A 24,195-nucleotide genomic window follows, 5' to 3' on the forward strand; every position below is an offset into this window, starting at 1 on the left:
GTGTAAACATCTTTTTATGAAATGTATACTATATTTCAAATTAAATTCAAATTTTTTCTTCTTGTCGCGTCTGTTGGTGCATCCCCATGCTGCACACGCCACAACCATGGTTAAAACAATCCAAAATATTTAATTATACTTGATAAACTTGCAATCAATTCTCCACTGTACACAAGCAGGCAAATCACGGCTGACCTTTACAAGATGGCGGATTGGCTCTTCAAATCACTACGGGCGCTGCTATACGGGAGGTAGGGTGATTGGCGATCTAGTCTACTATGGGTGTTATATATCTATGTGTGAACCACTCAGTATATACATAAATAAACCACTCACGTATATACATAGATGTACTATTCACGGTATATCTATGGGCGAATGAGATTAGCGATGGACACAATCGATGATTAGTTCGATCTTTTTGACCATCGAAATATTTCGATTAATTGTTATGGACAAATCGATTCTGTCAAAAATCATTTGAAACCAAAGACCGAAGCAATCGTTTTGAAACGTCATCGAACAAGGAATCGATTTTGTCAAAAATCATCACACAGTCCGAGACAAATAACGTATAATATATTGGGAAAGTTATTAATAAAAACAAATGTATGGCGCCGTTTTTGGAAAAACCTAAAAAAACAATGAAGAATCTAGGGTTGCCATGTATTTTAAAGGTACATATGTAAATGTTTTGAAAAACCCAATCAGCCCGATAAATACATTTTATATATGGTTTTTGTTTAGTGTCCGTGGAGATGAAATATTCTATTATTTAGTATTTCGAAGAATGACTTAACTGAAGTATAAGTATAGCTGCATCAACTGTAAAGCGCCCCTGAGGTGATATCTCACAAAAGCGGCGGTATACAAATTATCCAATAAATAAATTCGCATTCGTAGTCAATGAAAATGGGCGTAAAGAGTAAACAATAAACATATCATTGCCAGTATGAAAACATTAGTTTTGCACATTTATTGTAAATTAATGAAGTTACCTACTAAAAGTTTGCCATACGAGTGAACCATATTTTTTTAAACCTACCAAAAGTTTTCTATACGAATGAACCATATTTTTATGAGCTTCTGGAGATTACCTTATGGAGTAGTCGAATTATAAGGAAAAAAAATCATAATCTGTTATAATTCCAAATCTTGTATTATTTTGTAATGAATCAAATAAGTAAATAAATATCCGTCCCCCCTAGTGCTGCCGTTGAACTCCGAGCGATTAAATCGATTAATCACTCGATTCTTTCGATGTTTCGATCCTGCCCATCACTAGTTTATTCAGGTTTATTTATGCCTTGCACGTTTTCTATGCACTGTCTAGTTGTCAAAGCCATGGTCAAAGCTGTCAAACATAAATTTATTTCTTCATTTGACGTGAAATCTTTCTTCTGATATCGTTATATTTTAACAATAAAATTGGTGATTTTCAGTTCAATATTTATATAAATAAATATTCGTTCTATGCTACATTTTCGAATTACATATTAGAAAAGTAGTCTTGTTCAAGTTGTAATGTTCTGAATAAATAAGCTTTGTGCTCATCTCTGAACTATCATGTCGTCTACCAGAATGAAAACCAGCATACTCGACAAGCCCTTGAGTCGCGGGAAAGGAGAAGTTTCATTGAGTTGTTTTGCCCTTTTGTTTTCTGAGATGGTTCAATATTGTCAGAACAGGGTTTATACAGTCCCAGAGCTGCAAAATAAGTAAGTCTTCAACTTTACACATATTTTATATTAACTCCACACTATATCATCTATGAGAATGCTGAGGTTTTTATAGGAAAGGAAGGAGACCCATGTTTAAAGAGGGAGGAAAAATAAAAGAAGCAACCCATATAATAAACTTCAAAATTATGATTTTGAAATCTATCATGTTCTTATCGTTTAATCTGTGCGAAAGCTAGTTATTATTAAGGTATCTGATTTTAACGTAGTTTAATTTAATTTAAAAAAATAAATAAATGCAAAAATTCCCTGATTACGAATAACCCGACAATATTTGAAAATCTTCTACTACCGCCACATAACAAATGTTGCTTGTGTTGTAATGGAGGATTTAGCCAGCCGAAGTATTGAACAAACGACGCCTGGGTGGGACCCAAACGTGATGCCAGCTTAGCCACTGACCGGTACCTCATTCAAGCCTTGCAGACCACCCATGAATTTTTTTTTTTTAAATGGTACTAGATAAAGTATTTTTGGGGATTTGGTAAGGAGACAAATAAAATTTGTTGTGAGGTCACAGCTTTTATTTGAGTCAGTGCAGCTGTGAGATTACTCCGGACCGATGCTCACGCAGTTGTTGGATGTAGATCGACGGTGAATTCCCCAGGCCAAAGATCGACACCGCGTCGGTGGGTATTGTCAGCGTCAAGTCCTCCATGTCGAAGATCAACACCAGGTGTAAGCGGCGTTGGTGGAGACCAAACTTGTAGATGTGTTCCGCAATGGGGAAGACGTTTGAGTCTTTCTATGATGTCTATGAATCTAAATGAAACAGAACAAGATGCACAAAAATAAAAAGGTAATGGTCTCAACTGGGAATGGAACCCAGCGTCTCTGTCTTATAAATATTCCAATATGATAGGTGTCCCATAAAAATAAACATTGAATATGTTTATCCGAGACTCTATCTAGGTTAAAAACAAATTCTTTAGAATTTTATAATCATTCAAAAAGATGGCTGCCAAGAATATGGGAAAAATTAGTTGCAAGATGATATTGTTAATTTTGAATTTGAAATAAATGAGATTGACAAAAATGACGTAGGCCGAGTGGTTAGAGGGATGTCCCGGTAAGACAGAGATCGTTGGTTCGATTCCCAGTTGAGACAGTTACCTTTTTATTTTTCTGTGTCTTATTCTGTTCAATGTTTCGTTTAGGTTTATTAGTATTATCTTCTTCCTTAATAATATATTGTAAGGTTATTCGAAACACGGGAATGTTTGTCTCTAAAAACGAGTTTTTAAAACATTTATATATTTACTAACGGACCATGTCCAATTTCAACACATTACATATTACACAAAGTTAATATAAGGAGAAATGTTACAATACAGGATAATTAAAAAAAATACTGCTATGACAAAAATAGGCCACATAAACAATAAAGATACTGTCAAGTCAACACAAGAACAAGGTTTTGACGAAGTTCACGACTTTTGCCACATCCAAGCAGTTGATTAAATGAGTTAATATCTAATTGAAAAAGAAAACAATCTTGGTAGGATTTAATTTTTTTGAGGATCTTATTATCGTCTGCGAAAAGTCAAAAACGCGTGTAAGAAAAAACACCGATTATATCATTAATAAAAAAGTTAAAAAGAAGCGGAGCTAGATGAGCCCCTTGAGACACACCAGACTTTACTAACTAACTAACTAACCATCACGGCGTTTTCCCGCAGGGGTAGGCAGAGAGGACGGACCGCCAAACAACTCGGTCTTGGCACACACTCCTTGCCTCATTCACATTCATACATCGTCTCATACATACTCTTCTATTATTCTGACTCTTGACATGGCCCGACTCGAGTATCTGATTCACTTGATCGTGCCATGTCTTTCTCGGGCATCCCCAACTTCTGCTATCATTCACATTTGCATCATATATTCTCCTTACACTCCTATCTTCGCTCATTCGCTCTACATGCCCAAACCATCTAAGCGTCCCTTTCTTGATCTTACTCACTACGCTTACATCAGCCTTGCATTTTTTGCGGATCTCCACATTCCTCACACGATCAGGGATCTCATTTCAACAGCATTCAGTTTACTTTCATCCTTTCTTTGCCAGTTCCATGCCTCACTTCCATACATCAGGGTAGGTACCAGCACTCCATTGTGGACTGCTAACTTCGCTTCTTTGGACAATTATTTGTTAGCGCCAACTGCGTTCAGTCCTCCATTAACGGAGTTACCTACATTTACCTTTCTTTCTACATCTCTGTCAGCCTTCCCATCTCCCTTAAACCTACTTCCTAAATGCACAAACTCACCCACCTCCTCCAAGTATTCCTCATTCACAACTATATTGCACACTGTTTTCGTACTCTCTCTTTCATTCAATATTAATAGATTCAAAGTTATTTACTTTAACTCTTTGCTTCTTTTCTCTCAAGTAAGAATTAAAGAAGGATGATTATGTATTTCTTATACCGATGACATGTAGTTTGGCCATAAGGATTGGGTGGTTAACTTTATCAAAGGCTTTAGAAAAGTCAGTGTGAAGAACATCTACCTGAGAGTAAAGGAAAGTAAATTAGTTGTGGTTAAATTAAACCTGAAATACTTAAGTTAATACAACTCTAAATAATATTTGTCTTAACTCTAACATTGACATTTTTTCGGATTCACTGCCCAAATTCAAACGTGGCATCATATCTATAATTTAAACTATTCAATGCGCATACATACAGACACACACACAAACACTCACACATACATTACACCAGAGATGTGCTTTATTTCAAATAAATCCATTTCAAATGGAAATGCAAAATGGGTATTTTCCATTTTGCATTTTAAATGCTTTTCTGAAAACCATTTTGCATTTTGCATTTTAAATGCTTTTCTCAATGCATTTTCCATTTTAAATGCTTTTTTGCAACATTCTTCCTACTATCTCCACTCATCTTTTTTTCATAAGCCCCAAATATCAGTCGGTCCTCAACCTCGCTATGAGAGATAATTTACATTTGTCAAGTTGCTCCCTGGTAGGAGCCCTGGCAATTGAGTGATACCATTAAAAAAAATACTGATTCAAATACTGAACATGGGGCCATGACGCTGTAATATTAAAAGTTAGATAGCAGTTTCTATGTTTTTACGTTGGCAACGTTAGTCCCGCGCAAATTTTTTGTGGTTTCATAATCTGTAGTCGTGGTGTTTTTGGATTTACCATCATGTAATATGTTTGTTCTACATTGATATCCATTATTAAATGACAAAAATGTTTAAAAACTCTATAATTATTTTAATTGTTTGACCTGAGAAACCATTTTGCATTTTCAATGCATTTTGAAAATAGGTATTTTGCATTTTGCATTTGAAATGCTTTTCTAAAAACCATTTTGCATTTTGCATTTTCAAATGGAAAAATTTTGACTCTTTTCTATTTTGCATTTCAAATGGTTTTGGGTACCCATTTTGCACATCTCTGCATTACACACACACCTACATACTACACACGTCATCTTGTAATTAAGGAATAAACATACCACTTAGCAGACATTACAAGGAAACATATCATGGTGGTGACCGGATAAAGCATCAAAATGATAATTCATCACATCTTTAAAAAGTTATATAAATAATTAACTTAACCCCAATCTTAACAAACGGACTGCAATCTTTAGAGCACAGGCGTCAGGTAGGTATGCTGTCCTTGTTCTATCGGTATTACAATGGAAGATGCTCTGAGGAACTAGCGTCATTGATCCCTTCGGCACCGGTGCGTAGTCGGGATACACGCCAAACGCGCGCCCAACATTTGTACACGGTTGACATTTGTCACATGAGAACGGGTCGCTTCTACGATTCGTTCTTAAGTTCAACAGCTCGGCTGTGGAACGAACTGCCGGCCTCTGTGTTTCCTCCCTCCTACAACATGGGACTCTTCAAGATGTTCACTCCTTCCTCTCCACAAAAAGACCCTCCACACAGCATCTCCAAAGATGACATAGGCCCTGAGGGAAATTATTTTCTTCAGGGCCTCCCGTGTGGAGTTATTATAAAAAAAAAAAAAAATATATATATATATATATCCCGCTGCATTTGTTGCGTCCGACCCCTAAAAACTCCATAGCATTGCAGCGTCCACCGACTTACAGCGTCCGATATACGGACGCTACAATGTTTTGACCTCAAAATTGGCCAGAACGATGCTTACCCCATGTAGAATCGTATGGCAAAAATTTTTGTGGAAGCAAAAAATGTCTCAGAATGTCTGGAAACGAATATTGAACGTTTGACATTTTGCCGACAGGTTCGCTACACGATGTATATATCGAGCAGTGTATGTTTTTATTCATTTCTACGATCTTGCCGCGTCCACGAAGTAATATAATTTTCGATACATAACGACGATCATGCTGCGTCTACGCATTACATCGTTAGTATTGCGTCCTCAAGACCGATTACGAGTAGATATTATTTTATATACATAACGACGGTCGTGCTGCGTCCACGCATTACGTCGATAGTACTGCGTCCCCGTAGCCGCTCATGAGAATATACTATTTTTAACTCATAATGACAATCATGATGCTTCCATGCATCACGTCGATAGTATTGCGTCCCAGTGAACGATCACGAGTAGATATTATTTTGAATATACAACGACGGTCATGCTGCATCCACGCATTACTTTGATAGTATTGCGTCCCCCTGGCCGATCACGTTGAAATATTATTATGAATACATAACGACGGTCTTGCTGCGTCTACGCATTACGTCGATAGTACTGCGTCCTCGTGGCCATTCGGAGTACATTGTTAAATATTATTTGAGCGTTTGGTTGAGTAAATCATCAGATTTGGCAACATTTGGTTAATTTACAACGATGCCGCGTGATACTCAGAACTAAGAATCGTCTTGCGTGGTTTTTAATGCATAACGACGATTTTGCTGCGTCCACGCATTACTTCCATAGTACTGCGTCCCCATGGCCATTCACGAGTACATTTTTATAAATTATTTGAGCATTTGGTTGAGTAAATCATCAGATTTGGCAACGTTGGGTTAATTTACAACGATGCCGCTTGACACTAAGAACTAAGAAGCATCCTGCGTAGTTTTTAATGCATAACGACGATCGTGATGCGTTTACGCATTACGTTGGTAGTCTTGCGTCCGTTGTTGTTTTTTTTTAAAGAAAAAGCGTTTTTTTTGGGAGCGAAACCCGGTCGGCACATAGTATAAAAAATAAAAGTGGTGTTACCAAAGTTATTGTTTTATTTTAAATTAAATATTGTTGTCAATTAAACAAACAATTTATAAGTTCCCGAATATTATCTGAATATAAAATAAATCTTATAGAATAAAATAAAAACCTCAAGATATGAATTGAAATCTAGCAAGAATATCGTAACACAAATTGTGAGGATTATTATTAATATATTCATAGAATTATAAATATATATTTTATCACACCTTCATAAATGCAATGAAAACATTAACTTAAATGAAATCAACAAAAAATCAAAATATAGAAGAATACGTATGTGAAACATACAGCGAATGCACTAAAATCTAGAACAATATAATAAATCTACTAACAATCTTGCACTTGAACATAAGGAGTATAATTTGAAACATGGACGAACTTCTGGTATACCTATGTATTTAACATCATGTCCACAACCAGATTTTTTAATACTATCCGAGGCACACTCGCATGCAATACATAAAAATATACCAAGTATTCCAAACTACAAACAATATATCACAAATTATCACAAAATTAAAAGTAGTGGAATTGTAGTCTATGCTAAAGAAAAATTTACTGATATCAATGTTAACGAAATCCCAATATGTAATGCAAACTGTTTGTCAATTAATGAATCTAAATAATTAGCCAATTAATATAATCACATGTATCGAATACATAGCTCGTTATACCCTTATAATCCAGTAGGTACCCAAGCGATTCCTTCAGAAACTTGATCAGGGTGCTTAGGCTGTGAACATCTTGGAATAATTATCGATAATAACATCAAATGGAAAAGTCAAATAAACTCCACAGTAGACAGAATGAGAAAACTCATCTTTATGTTTTTTAGACTAACTTTCGCAGCAAATTTTGAATATGTGCTAAAGAAGGTATCTAAAAAAGTCAATTTTCTTAGAAGATTAAGAAATAAACTAAATGGAAACACTACAGAGCTGATTTATAAAACTATAGTTGCTCCACATTTAGATTATTGTTCTACTGTGTTGTATTTGGCCAATGAAGGAAACTTGAACAAGCTAGATGTTATACAGAATAGAGCTATGAGATGTATAGTAGGACAAGGAAAATACGCAAGCATAGATCAAATGAGAGAACAGCTAAATTGGATTTCTATAAAAAAGAGACTATTATTTAATGTGTTAATTTTTGTACATAAAATCATGAACAACCAAATGCCAAAATATTTTAAGGATGAAATTGTTTTTAATAGAGATGTTCATAATTACGAAACCAGAAATGTAAATAGGATTAGATTGCCACATATGAAAAAAACAAAATCACAGAACTGCCTAATGTACAAAGGACTAAAAATGTATGATGAAATGCCTGAAAGTCTGAAGAATGAAGGAAGAATGAATGTATTTAAAAAGAAATGTTATATTTATTGTAAAAATATGTAAAATTACGAAATGAAATATGATCTTGTTTATATTCAAATGTATAAACTAACTCAATAAATAATAAAAAATAAATAAAAAAAAGACTTAGAAATACTGTATCATTAAAAATACTTAAAGGTATTTATTTTGCACTTGCACATTCTACACTACTACAATATGAAATCGTGGTTTGCGGGGGGGGGGTGCGTATAAATCATACCTACGTCCACTTTTGACAATTCAAAAAATATTAATAAAAATCATATTTAAAAAAGCCATATAACTATCCAACAATAAATGTTTTCCAAGGTTTCCCGGTTCCCCTTCTCACAAAAATTTATGACAAAAATACTCGTACATTAAGAACATCAATTACATAAAGATTTATTTGATAAAAATAATGTTCCATAATTAATTTTAAGCTAAATAATTATTTATATTGGAGGACTAACCGTACCACTAGTTCGAACTACAACAGCAAAACATCATTATTTATTTAACGGTATAAAATTATTCAATAAATTACTCCTGGATATATCTGAGGAAAATTATGACAGTTACAAAAAAAAACAATTTAAAATTCTCTAATACCACCTAATAAATTTTCTTATTGTTTTAAATTATTTATTTATTTATTTTATTTCAGGGAAATCAACAGTTTACAATGTGGTTCATTTATACACGTGTAATTTACCTAACTGAGAAACCAATTGCAGATTTCCGCAATATTCTATTCTATTATGTATGTAAAAATTTAAAAACTATACTTACAAGAACTAAAAAATATTAAATTTATCGAAGAAAGCAAACACTTAGTGGCTTGACACTATACAAAATGAAACAAATACTTTGTTTTAAACCACTTTATTTTTATTTATATATCGTCGACCGGTTTGGATTGAACCCAAATATTGTATAAAATAAATATAAAGTGGTTTAAAACATAGTATTGTTTCATTTTGTAAAAAATATAACGTTATTCAAGAGGGAGATTATTATAACATGAGATTATTTTAACTGGAGATTATTATAACAGGAGATTATTAAAACAGAAGATTATTATAACGTAATACTACATAATATATGTCATTACATAATATAATAACATTTTATGCAGTTTGGTACACGTTTAATACATTTTTAATATAGTTTTTATATTTATTTTGGTTACATCGAAGATAGAATCAGAGAGAATGTTATTATACATATGTTGAACATATTCTTCTAAGACAAGCATTTTTATTTTACTAGATTACATGAGCGTGTGTACCGTGTAGGTACTTTCAAATCAATTCTGCTTAATAAACTCCACATATTATGTTTCTGCTTATCATTCCTTGGTATTATTTATAACTAACCTGTTTTTATTACTTTTATTGTATTTTCTTGTAAGGCTATTAATAGTTTTTGTAATAATATTTGCAATATAAATATGTAAAAATATATTGTTGTCCTCTCCTAAGCACAAGCATCTTACTTATCAGAAAAGTGATTTAAATATTATTTAATATTATGTTGTAAATATTGTAACACTAAAGATGTCAAGAAATAAAAATTAAAAAATATATTTTTATTTTGAACTTAATGGTATTAATAAGTTTAACTCATTAATTAAAATATTGCAATTTGAGGTTGAACTAATTAAGTTAAATATAAAAACAGATATTATTATATTGAATACGTAACGACAGAAGTTTCTGCGTCGATGGTATTGTATCCTCGTGACCAATCACGAGTAGATATTATTTTGTATACATAACGACGGCCGTGCTGCGTCCACGCATTTCGTCGATAGTATTGCGTCCCCATGGCCGTTGGCGAATTTGTACATTTTTATGTATTGTTTGAGTCCTTGGTGAAGCAAAACCCCAGATTTGGCAACATTCAGTTCATTTACAACGTTGCCACTTAGCACTCAGAACTAAAAAGCGCCTTGCGCGGGTGGACATTTTTGTAAGATGGTTTACAGTGGACGGTAAATTGATATCCCGACCTAAAAATGTCCGACCGCCCTCTACAATGGAGCGAACTGGCGCGTTATGAAATGATACATTTTTACTAAGGATATCGTTTTAAAAAAAATTGTCGCACGCCTGCGCCCAGTAGGTACGTTTGTATACAAGGTGCAACAAGATATTCATTCAAACTTCTCACTATCAATAGACAAGTTGTTGTCAGGTCTGGTGTGTTTCTGGATGTCAAAAAAATAAAACATAAATATATATACATATATTTTTTATATACCGCACAAGAGTCTCAACCGCTCCCGTCTGGAACAGCGAGACTGTGGCATCCCCAATCTGAGTACTAGGGTGAAGGTATTGGGGAGGGGAAGAAGATGGGGAAGAGAAATTTAGAAAAGTACCTGGCTATTTATATCTGGTCACCAAACACGGCAAAAGCTTGGAAATAACGTTTCCATTCGGAATGGTGGTCACACACCAGGGCGATACTGAGAGTATATTTCACTCTGGAACGTGCTGCAAACACACTTTATATTATGTTTAATGTATTAATTGTGAAATAACACAAACAAATAAAAATTTATTTGCGCACGCCGGGTTTGACCGTCAGATTACGGGCTTCGGATTGCGAGTCGAGAGTCTTATCTCTCAACCACAGATGCTGTAATTAATTAATTAATTCACTATGAACGTGAAAACTTCACTAGAAAAGTAAGAAATATTTTGTGTTGTTTATTTATTTGTTAATTTATTTATTACACCTAATAGACGTTTACATTCTAGTTTAATAGTTGAGTATCGCAGTTATTATAAATTCTTCAAAATTAAAACAATAGAGAAAACAAAATAGAATGAAAAAAAAATGTTACAACAAAAGCGTATAATAAAATAAGATACATTGGTAAAAATGATAAGAAGTCTCACATAAGTAGATATTCAAAATAAAGAAAAGATTGCAAAAATTATAGATGTCTATTTGTCTCGATATATAAAAGAATTAAAATAAACAATATTTATATGGATTATTTTTAAGGTGAAATATATCTCCCATATCAGAAAAAGTCATGTAATCCTAAGGGGTTTAATAATATAAGGGGCATAACAACGGCCTAAATTTACCTTTTGAAACTCTCAAAACAAATCCAAGAGTCTTAAGGGCCGTATATACGGAAGACGTAAAAATTAAATCGACCTTCAAAACGCCATGTAACAAACAAATAATATACACTCGGACGCAAGATATTATTCAGTATGGACGTGAAACCTTTATTAGAATAGTCAGCAATATACGGCAGACGTAACAATTAAATTAGAGTGAACGGACGTGAAACCTATATTAAAAGGAACCTTCAATATACAAAAAATATACACCCGGACGTGAGTATGTACGTGACGCTAGAAATGTATGAGAGTGTAATAAACATCAAAACCTGCATTATTATGAATATTAAAAAAATATGATATTAGCGATTATCGTGAGTAAAACATAGTGCAATATTCACAAAAACAATCTAAAAAAAAGAACTAGAAGTGCTGGACGCCCAAAGACGGATTTACGCACGGACGCAATAAATGTTGTGGGACCTATATATATATATATATATATATATATATCCCGCTACATTTGTTGCGTCCGACCCCTAAAAACTCCATAGCATTGTAGCGTCCACCGACTTACAGCGTCCGATATACGGACGCTGCAATGTTTTGACGTCAAAATTGGCCAGAACGATGCTTACCCCATGTAGAATCGTATGGCAAAAATTTTTGTGGAAGCAAAAAATCTCTCGGAATGTCTGGAAACGAATATTGAACGTTTGACATTTTGCCGACAGGTTCGCTACACAATGTATATATCGAGCAGTGTATGTTTTTATTCATTTCTACGATCTTGCCGCGTCCACGAAGTAATATAATTTTCGATACATAACGACGATCTTGCTGCGTCTACGCATTACGTCGATAGTATTGCGTCCTCGAGACCGATTACGAGTAGATATTATTTTATATGCATATCGACGGTCGTACTGCATCCACACATTACGTCGATAGTATTGCGTCCCCATGGCCGTTCGCGAGTAGATATTATTTTGAATACATTACGATAGTCTTGCTGCGTCCACGCATTACGTCGATAGTACTGCGTCCCCGTAGCCGCTCATGAGAATATACTATTTTTAACACATAATGACAATCGTGCTGCTTCCATGCATCACGTCGATAGTATTGCGTCCCAGTGAACGATCACGAGTAGATATTATTTTGAATATACGACGACGGTCGAAATAATTTTCAAAACATAACGACGATCGTACTGCGTCTACGCATTACGTCGATAGTATTGCGTCCTCGAGACCGATTACGAGTAGATATTATTTAATATACATAACGACGGTCGTGCTGCATCCACGCATTACTTCGATAGTACTGCGTCCCGTGGCCATTCACGAGTGCATTGTTATGTATTATTTGAGCGTTTGGTTGAGTAAATCATCAGATTTGGCAACATTGGGTTAATTTACAACGATGCCGCTTGACATTCAGAACTAAGAAGCGTCCTGTGTGGTTTTTAATGCATAACGACGATCGTGCTGCGTCCACGCATTACTTCGATAGTACTGCTTCCCCGTGGCCATTTGCGAGTACATTGTTGTATATTATTTGAGCGTTTGGTTGGGTAAATCATCAGATTTGGCAACATTGGGTTAATTTACAACGATGCCGCTTGATGCTTAGAACTAAGAAGCATCCTGCGTGGTTTTTAATGCATAACGACGATCGTGCTGCGTCTACGCATTACGTTGGTAGTATTGCGTCCGTTCACGAATAGATATTATTTTTAATACATATCGATGGTAGTGCTATATCCACGCATTACATCGATAGTATTGCGTACCCGTGGCCGATCTAGATTAGGTATTATTTTTAATTAATGAAGACAATATTAGCGAAACTCAATCGAACATCTGAAACGGAAAAATCTGAAAAAGGCACTGTCACATTTGGGACTCGAACCCAGGACCTTTGGGTTTCCGAGCCGTGACCCTACCAACTGAGATAATGTGTCCCTATCTGATTCGGTCATATTTACTGTAATATACTTCGACTAAGAATTACCAACAGAGTGGAAGTTACTCCCAGTATCGCCCTGGTGGAAGACCACCATTCAGAATTGAAACGTTGCTCCAAGTGGCTTTAGCCGTGTTTAGTAACTAGATCTGAATAGCCAGGTACTTCCCCACCTTTCTCTTCCCCATCTCTTCCCCTTTCAATATACCCCAATTGGGGATGCCATAGTCTCACTAGCTCCAGACGGGAGCAGTTGGGACTCTTGTGAGATATTCACTATAAAAATAAAACATACTTAATCTTAATTTTCTTAATGCATATTTTTATTGGCTGCTATCTTTATGTATCATTGCAGGATTCAACCCGAACTAAATGCTATCTGGATAGTGTCTTGGATACATTTATCAATTTTTAATTAATATGCAACACCTATTGACTTTTCTTCATGTCTAGGATGATTATTATTTTATATTATATCTCTACACTATGTTTTCAAAACTCGTATGAGCGGAGTTTACACAAACACACTATTTTACATTGAAATCATTATCGAACGAAGAACGAAACAATATTGTTTTTTGAAGAACATTCGGTGGTAGCGAAACCCGGTCGAAACAAAATATAAAAAATAAAAGTGGTGTTTACAAAGTTATTGTTAAATTATTATTTAATTGCAAAGAAAATCGATTTAAAATTCTCTAATACCACCTCATAACTTTTCTTATTGTTTCATATTATTTATTTTATTTCAGGGAAATCAACAGTTTACAATGTGGTTCATTAATACATGTGTAATTTACCTAACTAAGAAACCAATTACAGATTTCCTCAATATACTATTCTATTATGTATCTAAAAACACTATACTTACAAGAACTAAAAAATACTAAATTTATCGAAGAAAACAAACACTTTGTAGCTTGACATTATACAAAATGAAACAAATACTTTGTTTTAAAAGACTTTATTTTAATTTATATTTCGTTGACCGGTTTGGATTGAACACAAATATTGTGATAAATAAATATAAAGTGGTTTAAAACAAAGTACGGTTTTATTTTGTAAAAAATATAACGTTATTCAAGAGGGAGCTTATTATAACATAATATATGTCATTAGTCATTATATAGTATAATTACATTTTATGCAGTTTGGTACACGTTTAATACATTTTAAATTGAGTTTTTAAATTTATTTTGGTTACATTGAAGATAGAATCAGAGAGAATGTTATTATACATATGTTGAACATATTCTTCTAAGACAAGTATTTTTATTTGAATTGGTTTTACAGTGTTTTTCTTTAAATAGATTACATGAGCGTGTGTGCCGTGTAGGTACTTTCAAATCAATTCTGCTTAATAAACTCCACATATTATGTTTCTGCGTATCATTTCTTGGTATTATTTATATCTAACCTGTTTTTATTACTTTTATTGTATTTTCTTGTAAGGTTATTAAGAGTTTTTGTAATAATATTTGCAATATAAATATATGTAAAAATATATAGTTGTCCTCTCCTAAGCACAAGCATCTGATTTATCAGAAAAGTGATTGAATTATTATATAATATTATGTTGTTTAATATTATAACACCAAAGATGTTAAGAAACAAAAAAAAAATATATATTTTTTTATTTTTAACTTTATGGTATTAATAAGTTTAACTCATTAATTGAAATATTGCAATTTGAGGTTGAACTAATTAAGTTAAATATAAAAACAGATATTATTATATAGAATACGAAACGACAGAAGTGATGCGTCGATGGTATTGTATCCTCGTGACCAATCAAGAATAGATATTATTTTGTATACATAACGACGGCCGTGCTGCGTCCACGCATTACGTCGATAGTATTGCGTCCCCATGGCCGTTGGCGAATTCGTACATTTTTATGTATTGTTTGAGTCCTTGGTGAAGCAAAACGCCAGATTTGGCAACATTCAGTTCATTTACAACGATGTCACTTACATAAATATTACATAATATTATGAAGTAAATATTCTAACGCTAAAGATGTTAAGAAATAGATGTTAAAAAAAAATATATATTTTTATTTTTAACTTAATGATAGTAATAAGTTTAACTCATTAATTAAAATATTACAATTCGAGGTTGAACTAATTAAGTTAGATATAAAAAACAGATATTGAATACGTAACGACGGAAGTGCTTCGTCGATGGTATTGTATCCTCGTGACCGATCACGAGTAGATATTATTTTGTATACATAACGACGGCCGTGCTGCGTCCACGCATTACGTCGATAGTATTGCGTCCTCGTGTCAGTTTGCGAATATATACATTTTTATGTATTGTTTGAGCCTTTGGTGAAGCAAAACGGTAGATTTGGCAACATTCAGTTCATTTACAACGATGCCACGTAGCACTCAGAATTAAAAATCACCCTGCGCGGGTGGACATTTTTGTAAGATGGTTTACAGTAGACGGTAAATTGATATCCCGACCTAAAATGGTCCGACCGCCCTCTGCAATGGAGCAAACTGGCGAATTATGAAATGATACATTTTTATTCAGGATATCGTTGTAAAAATGATTGTCGCACGCCTGCGCCCAGTAGATACTTTTGTATACAAGATGCAACAAGATATTCATTCAAAATTCTCACTATCAATAGACAGTTTTTTGTCAGGTCTGGTGTGTTTCTGGATGTCAAAAAAATAAAACATATATATATATATATACATATATTTTTTTATATACCGCACAAGAGTCTCAACCGCTCCCGTCTGGAACAGCGAGACTGTGGCATCCCCAATCTGAGTACTAGGGTGAAGGTATTTTGGGGGGGGAAGAAGATGGGGAAGAGAAATGTAGAAAAGTACCTGGCTATTTATATCTGGTCACCAAACACGGCAAAAGCTTAGAAATAACGTTTCCATTCGGAATGGTGGTCTCACATCAGGGCGATACTGAGAGTATATTTCACTCTGGAACGTGCTGCAAACACACTTTATATTATGTTTAATGTATTAATTGTGAAATAACAGAAACAAATAAAAAATTATCTGGGCACGCCGGGTTTGACCGTCAGATTACGGGATTCGGATTGCGAGTTGAGAGTCTTACCTCTCAACCACAGATGCTGTATTTAATTAATTAATTCACTATGAACGTGAAAAGTTCACTAGAAGAGTAAGAAATATTTTGTGTTGTTTATTTATTTGTTAATTTATTTATTACACCTAATAGACTTTTACATTCTAGTTTAATAGTTGAGTATCGCAGTTATTATAAATTCTTCAAAATTAAAACAATAGAGAAAACAAAATAGAATGAAAAAAAAATGTTACAAAAAAGCGTATAATAAAATAAGATACATTGGTAAAAATGATAAGAAGTCTCAAATAAGTAGATATTCAAAATCAACAAAAGATTGCAAAAAATATATATGTCTATTTGTCTAGATATATAAAAGAATTAAAATAAACAATATTTATATTGATTATTTTTAAGGTAAAATATATCTCCCATATCAGAATAAGTCATGCAATCCTAAGGGGTTTTATAATATAAGGGGCATAACAACGGCCTAAATGTACCTTTTGAAACTCTCAAAACAAATCCAAGAGTCTTAAGGGCCTTATATATGGAAGACGTAAAAATGAAATCGACCTTCAAAACGCCATGTAACAAACAAATAATATACACTCGGACGCTAGAATAAATTATTCAGTATGGACGTGAAACCTTTATTAGAATAGTCAGCAATATACGGAAGACGTAACAATTGAATTAGAGTGAACGGACGTGAAACCTATATTAAAAGGAACCTTCAATATATAAAAAATATACACCCGGACGTGAGTATGTACGTGACGCTAGAAATGTATGAAAGTGTAATAAACATCAAAACCTGCATTATTATGAATATTAAAAAAATATGATATTAGCGATTATTGTGAGTAAAACATAGTGCAATATTCACAAAAACAATCTAAAAAAAAGAACTAGAAGTGCTGGACGCCCAAAGACGGATTTACGCACGGACGCAATAAATGTTGTGGGACCTATATATATATATATATATATATATATATATATATATATAGGTATATATACATGGAAAGTGATGAAACAAAAACTTTTTTAATTGAGTTAAGTAGGTTAGGTTAGGTTTATTTTTTTTTTCTTCATTGTTTTTAATGACTTTATATCACTTTTGAAATGTGTGTTGAATAGTCACTGTGTTGAGTTATCATGGAACCCAATATGAAGTATATAATTCCTGTATATTGTTTAATCACTGTAAATCATGTACTGTTTGTTTCTCTCTCTCTGGTTTCAATCCTGGGATTGGTTTGCAGCAATTTTATCTAATCTCCTCTTCCATTCTTTCCTGTCTTGTGCGGCTCTTTTGACTTGTGCATATGATGAGCAGCGCACGTCCACCAGCAGGTCCTCCAAGTACTCTCGGCGTGGGCGTCCCCTAGAGTTGGTCCCCTCGGTCATACCCTCTATTATGACATGCAAGAGGCCTTCTTGTCGTATAACATGGCCGATCCATCTTGCACGCCTTTCGGACAAGGTCCTGAGCAGGTGCCTTCCTCCTTCGATTCTTTCGAGAACCTCCTCATTTGTAATATGGTCTCTCCAGGAAATTCCTAACAGTCTTCTATAGGACCACATCTCAAAAGCCTCTAGTCTCCGTTTATCTCTTTCGGATAGGCACCATGTTTCGCAGCCGTACATCAAGATACTCCATACATAGGTCTTGATGAGGAGTATTCTCAGTTTTAGGTCTATATTATTCGATTCTATTGTTTTCGACCTTTTATTGAATGCAAGCCTAGCCTGATGTATACGGCTGTCGACCTCGCTCTTAGACCGACCGTCCCATGTTATTTTGCTCCCGAGGTAGACAAACTCCTTGGTGTTCTTTAGTGGAACTCCTGCCATCTCTACTCTCATCTGATGTTGCGTTCGGCCTACAGTCAGCAGCTTTGTTTTGTCTTTATTTATCTTCATGTTGTAGTTGTTTTGAAGAATGCTTTGCATGGTTGTTAAGGCCTCTTGCAGTTCTTCTATAATACAAATAAATGACAGCAAAATAAATTTGAATGTTCAATCAGGATCTCCCATACTTTAACTAAGAACCCGTTGTTTTGTTACAGATTAGCAGAATTGGGACAAGATGTTGGAAGCCGGGTGATAGATTTATATTTTATGAGGGAACGGAATGGCAAGAGAGAGATCAAGCTGCTAAACATGTTACTTTTCATCAAATCCACCCTGTGGAAGGTAAGTGCTAGTTGCCAGTGGCCTCAATAAATACATATTATGTATTGTTATTTTATAAGACGAGGTTTTTATGCATAGCACAAAGGATAACAAATTATTATAAACATTAATTACTCGCCTGAAATACCCATACAAATTGAAAATATCTCCTGAGTAAAAATAAAAGCCGCCAACGGGAATTGAAGCCGCACCTTCTGTGATGTCCGATCATTAGTTTATGATTAAAAAAATGGTAATATTTGACAAGTCAAAATATTTCACCAATAAATGTAGATACGAGGGTGGTCTGAAAAGTTTCCGACCTAACAATGAAACAAGTATTTTTTTCTTAAGTTTTTTATTTATTTTCCTACATAGTCTCCTTGTAAATGTACACACTACTCCCAGCGATGCTCCCATCTCTCTAACCCGTCCAAATAGTACTCGACGTTTTTCTCTGCAAAATAATTTTTCACAAAGGTGATTGCCTCCTCATTTGACGAAAATCTCTGTCCTCCGAGCGTAGTTTTTAGATTAGGGAACAAAATAAAGTCGCTTGGGGCTAGATCTGGTCAGTAAAGCGGATGGTCAAGCAGTTCAAACCGTAATTCGTGGATTTTTGCCATGGCAACCGCTGAAGTGTGAGACGGCGCGTTGTCTTGATGAAACAGGATTTTCTTTTTCTGCAAATGTGGCCGTTTTTCCGCAATTTCTGCCTTCAGCTTGTCAAGTAATGATGCGTAGTATGCTCCTGTTATAGTTTTTCCTTTTTAAAGATAATCAATTAAGATAACTCCATGACTATCCCAAAAAACAGTCGCCATCACTTTCCCGGCCGAGAAAACAGTTTTTGCTTTTTTTGGAGCCGGTTCCCCCCTTGCAGTCCACTGTTTTGACTGTATTTTTGTTTCGGGTGTATAATGGTGTATCCAAGCTTCGTCTACAGTAATTGATCGGCGCTAAAACTCAGTTTTATTGCGCCTAAACTGCGCCAACAGAGCGTTGGAAATGTTCATTCGAACACGTTAACGTTAGCAAACGCAGCACCCAACGCACGGACTGCTTTCTCATGTCTAAATCTTGATTTAATATCTGACAGACACGTTCTTTAGACATTTTCACAACCTCTGCTATCTCTCTCACTTTAATTCGGCGGTCGTCTAACACTATTTGGTGAAGTTTAGCAATGTTATCGTCAGTAGTTGCAGTTTTTGGACATCCCAAAGGTTTATCGTCTCCTAAGCTCTTACGGCCACGTTTAAATTCAGCTGCCCAAAATTTCACCATGGTAAATGATGGTGCAGAGTCCCCATACACAGAGTTCACCTCATCATTAATTTGCGTAGGCGCATTGTGTTTCAAAAACTAAAATTTAATAACAGCTCGATACTATATTTTTTCCATTTTCATAAAAACACACACATCGACTCACTCAAACGACTGTCAACTAAAAACTGCCTGTCCAAAATGGCCGAAACTTTGGTGAGTAACTGTCAAAAGATGCACAACTACATTCACTAGCTTTTATTGACGAGTACCGCCATCTTTGCGTTGAGGTCGGAAACTTTTCAGACCACTCTCGTATATACTATATCTCGACGCCATCTAGTGGGAAATTCAGCACTAACAAAGCCTTTCCTACAAAAATAAATTTGGTTGTTTGCAGGTGAAAAAAAATAATAAGCAGCAATTGTCGATTGAAGTATTTGTACATGTTGAATTATTTGGTTGGGAATAAGCCGACGTAGCTTAGTGGCCCAGAGCACCTGCCCGACCGGAGAAGGTGCGGGTTCAATTCCCGTCGGCGGCATTTAATTTACTCTAGAGATATTTTCAATTTGCATAAATATATTAAGGCGAGTAATTAATGCTTATAATAATTTGTAATGTATTGTTAACTCTTCTGTTGTTATGTTACAGACCCTGTTTGGGAAGGAAGCTGACAAGCTGGAGCATGCTAATGATGATGAAAGAACTTATTACATCATTGAAAAAGAAGCTCTGGTAAGTAATTATTCAAATACATAAGTTTTAGCCAACTCAATATTTTTTCAGACAAACTGAGAACAATTATTATTTCTCTTAAAAAAAATCACGTATTTCCCCATGATAGGAAAAAAGATTAAAATACTTTAATAATATTATAGGGACACCGGGTTATATTTGGCCCTAAGAAGCTTGAAGGATTAAGTTACACCTTCGTACTTTGTACATTTTGCGTGATCATGCATCGTTATCTCTCTGTGATTGTACTTATGTATTATTATATATTTTAGGTCAATAAATATATCAGTGTGCCTAAAGACAAGGGATCCCTCAACTGTGCTACCTTTAATGCTGGGATCATTGAGGCTGTTCTAACCAAGAGTGGATTTGTAAGTATATTTTAATCTGATGAGTATTATATTGAAGGTTTTTATTTGCTAGTTATTATTATTGCCTCTCCAACTCTCAATCACTATAATTTGAAAAGACCCATGTTGTAGGAGAGAGGAACAAACGCCGGGAAAACATTCCACAACCGAGCTGTTGAACACAAGAAAGAGTCGTAGAGGCGACCCATTCAGGCGACATTCAAAAATAACCTTTGGAAGCAAAACCATTTGTTTGGCTCATTTCTGTAACCAAAATAACTTTCAGACGATGAAGTTCTAACGTCAAATTTTAAAAGCTTTCATTAATTTTACAAGGTTCTAACATCACTTTGAATCTTTCGCAATTTCCAATCTATTTGTATCTGACAGTTTTTTGTTTCTGATCGTTTTTACAAGGCGCAGTGAAGTTCGTTACTTTAGTTGGATAGGGTTCTAACTTCGTGTTACCATATTCAATCTAACCATATGTTAAAACATAAATAAATTATACAAGATTCTATCTCAAAATGAGAAATCGTCTTTGCAAACTTTGACACCTCATATCTCAGAACAAGGTAAAGTGAAGTTAGAACCCTGTCCAACTGAAGTGACAAAATGTTAACTGTGTTAGGCGGGTATTTCCCAGCTGTGCACCAGTGCCAAAAGGATCAATGACAAAAGTTCCTTAGAGCATCTTCCATTGAAATAGCAGCAGAACAAGGTCAACATATCCTGTGCTCCATAGTTTGCAATCTTTACTCTTAATACTGTCATACCCTTAAATTAAATATACCATTCCTGATAGATAGTCCAGTTATAGCCAATTTTCCAATTACGTCCTAAATCCTGTATCTAAATTTCTCTAATAAACAATTATTTAATGTTAATTAAGTGTTAATCTCAAGAGACCTACCAGGTAAGTATTATCTCCATATTTAGGTAGTAATAACATAGATCATTGTAGAAATGTATTATATATTTGTACAGCGCCCTTAAAACGGTGCTATACAAATCATCCAAATATTATTATTATTTATTAACCACTCGAGCGATGGAGATTTCCGGGTGTTCAGTTTAATTTATATGATACCTTCAAACAATAATATGGAAACATATAAACTGCGGTTTAAAGCCAATAAATTCTAGATTTAACCATTTATCCCATATTTTTAGGTTTTATAAAATACAAAAAAAAAAGTTAAATTTATAAATAATTTTATTTCATAAAACTGCCCTACCCAAATTTGGGTAGCCCTTGCTCGGGTGGTTAAGATAGGGCAATATATCAAACGGACTGTTCATTTCTGCAGTCAAGTGTTATTTCTGGCATTTTGAGACTCCAGACCAGAAAACTACCAAATTCAACACAAACTATGTTTTTGTAAATTATACCGTCTTACCAGATAACGTGTTATTATATTTATAAAAATAGCATATAATCTACCATAAGTAATTTCCCAGAATAACTAAGAGAAATGAATTTTTGATTGTGCCATATCGGTACGTCGGCACTCAAGAGGTTAAAGCATCTATGGGCCCTGTACACTCAAAATGTCGTAGATCACAAGGAAGTTTTGGTACACTGCGCCCAGCTACTGAGGCTATTATAACTTCTTTTTTTTCTGTTTCTAGCCAGCAAAAGTGACGGCTCATTGGCATCAAGGAACAACATACATGGTCAAGTTTGACGACACAGTTATAGCCAGAGACAAAATGCTTGAAGACAGATAAATATGTACACAGATCTGACTCACATACTTGTCACAAGTCTACATAAATATTATTGTATTTAATTTCATGTTACTTATTGTATTCAAATACCTCAACTTTTCTTCTTAAGTATAATTTGTCGGAAGAAAATTACAACATATTCTTTTTATTTATTAGTCACTTTTATAATGCATGTACAGTAGGAAAATTGCCAAAATTTGAAAATCCCCTACTACCATCACAGTAAGCGGAAAATGTTGCTTGTGCTATGAGAGAGGAATTGAACTCACAACGCTTGGATGTGAACCAGACACTATGCCAATTCATCCACTGATCGGTCTAAAACCTATTCTATTTTTTATTTAATTATCATGCTCTCAACAAGACAGTTATTTGCGATTATTTTATAAAGAGATTACAAAAGTGTAGACCAAAAAAGTACAGATAAAAAGAAATAGTGCAATATAAAAATTAACCTCAAAATTTAAACACAAAGAAATGAAACGAGAGCTTTATAGGTATCTTGTGACATGCGGCAAAAAGATATTCCATAAACTGTCTGTATGTGATGTTAAAACAGCAAACGGTCAAGCATTGTTAAACAGTTGAACCGATCTGTTGATTGGCGCATTCTGATGTGCTTAAAGTTTTCGCTTTTGAAGCGTAAATTGGTGCACGAGATCTCCCTCCAGTAACAATGTATTCCCCGACCTAATATAAATTCTCCAAAGTAGTGAACAATTATTAATTATTGAAGATAATGTTAGCGACTCTCAAACAAAACAGAAAAATCTGAAAAAAACATGGGCGCATCTGGGACTCAGGACCTTTGTCTTGCCGGGATGAATTATGATAATGTTGGTAGTTCTTATTTGAGGTATGATATATTTAAATATGACCGAAGGAAATAAGGACGGATTAGCGCAGTTGGTAGAACACTGTTCTGGCAAGGGTTCAAGTCCTAGATTTTTCTGTTTTATTTGAGAATCGCTAATATTATCTTCAATAATTAAATATTACAATTTATAATCTTCGCATTCATAATATTTAATACTAGCTGTACCCCGCCACGCGTTGCTCTGGCTCAGTCTGTCTGAGCAGATAGAGAACTTTCGGAGATTTAAGATTTTGAACAAACATTTTTATTTAAAATCACCTCAAGGGAGCTGACGGATGACGCTGAGAAAAATATTTTAGAAAAAAAAACTATTTGGCACATTATACTTCCAAATATTGCTATGAATTGTTTGTAGGCGGGTGTACATATAGATAACGAATATGAATAAATAGTTTTGTCTTTCAAGAAACAAATTCAAATACAATATTGTGTTGATGATTCAATCCAATATTACAATAGTGCACCCATCAACAAACAGTTCATCTTAATACTTTAACTCTTTGCACGCGGCCGTATCAACTGTTGTTACGACGAAAAGTCTATACTCACACGCGGCTGTATCAACAGTTGATACGGAAACTTTGACGGCCGATATTCCAGCGCTCTTTCGTCAT

The 24,195-nt window shown here is 34.4% G+C and overlaps 1 protein-coding gene across 1 annotated transcript; it reads left to right on the forward strand.

Moving 5' to 3' along the window:
• Positions 1–1,352: 1,352 nt before the first annotated feature.
• On the forward strand, positions 1,353–22,860 carry Trs31 (trafficking protein particle complex subunit 31). Its single transcript, XM_089637209.1, has 5 exons — positions 1,353–1,718; positions 18,514–18,640; positions 20,540–20,623; positions 20,896–20,994; positions 22,606–22,860. Exons 1-5 carry the CDS (start codon positions 1,567–1,569, stop codon positions 22,702–22,704), a joined length of 561 nt encoding a protein of 186 aa, XP_089493335.1. The 5' UTR covers positions 1,353–1,566; the 3' UTR covers positions 22,705–22,860.
• The last annotated feature ends 1,335 nt before the right edge of the window (positions 22,861–24,195 follow it).

Source organism: Hesperophylax consimilis, chromosome 11 (assembly GCF_061612785.1).
Source record: "Hesperophylax consimilis isolate HC1 chromosome 11, BYU_Hcon_1.0, whole genome shotgun sequence".
NCBI lineage: Eukaryota > Metazoa > Arthropoda > Insecta > Trichoptera > Limnephilidae > Hesperophylax > Hesperophylax consimilis.

What these genes read in the sequence shown, in the direction of transcription:
- Trs31 (XM_089637209.1), top strand. Translation starts at nt 1,567, where the DNA reads ATGTCGTCTACCAGAATGAAAACCAGCATACTCGACAAGCCCTTGAGT. An exon ending in TCAAATCCACCCTGTGGAAG is followed by an intron (nt 18,641 to 20,539) that starts GTAAGTGCTAGT and finishes GTTATGTTACAG; the next exon opens with ACCCTGTTTGGGAAGGAAGC. An exon ending in TTCTAACCAAGAGTGGATTT is followed by an intron (nt 20,995 to 22,605) that starts GTAAGTATATTT and finishes TTCTGTTTCTAG; the next exon opens with CCAGCAAAAGTGACGGCTCA.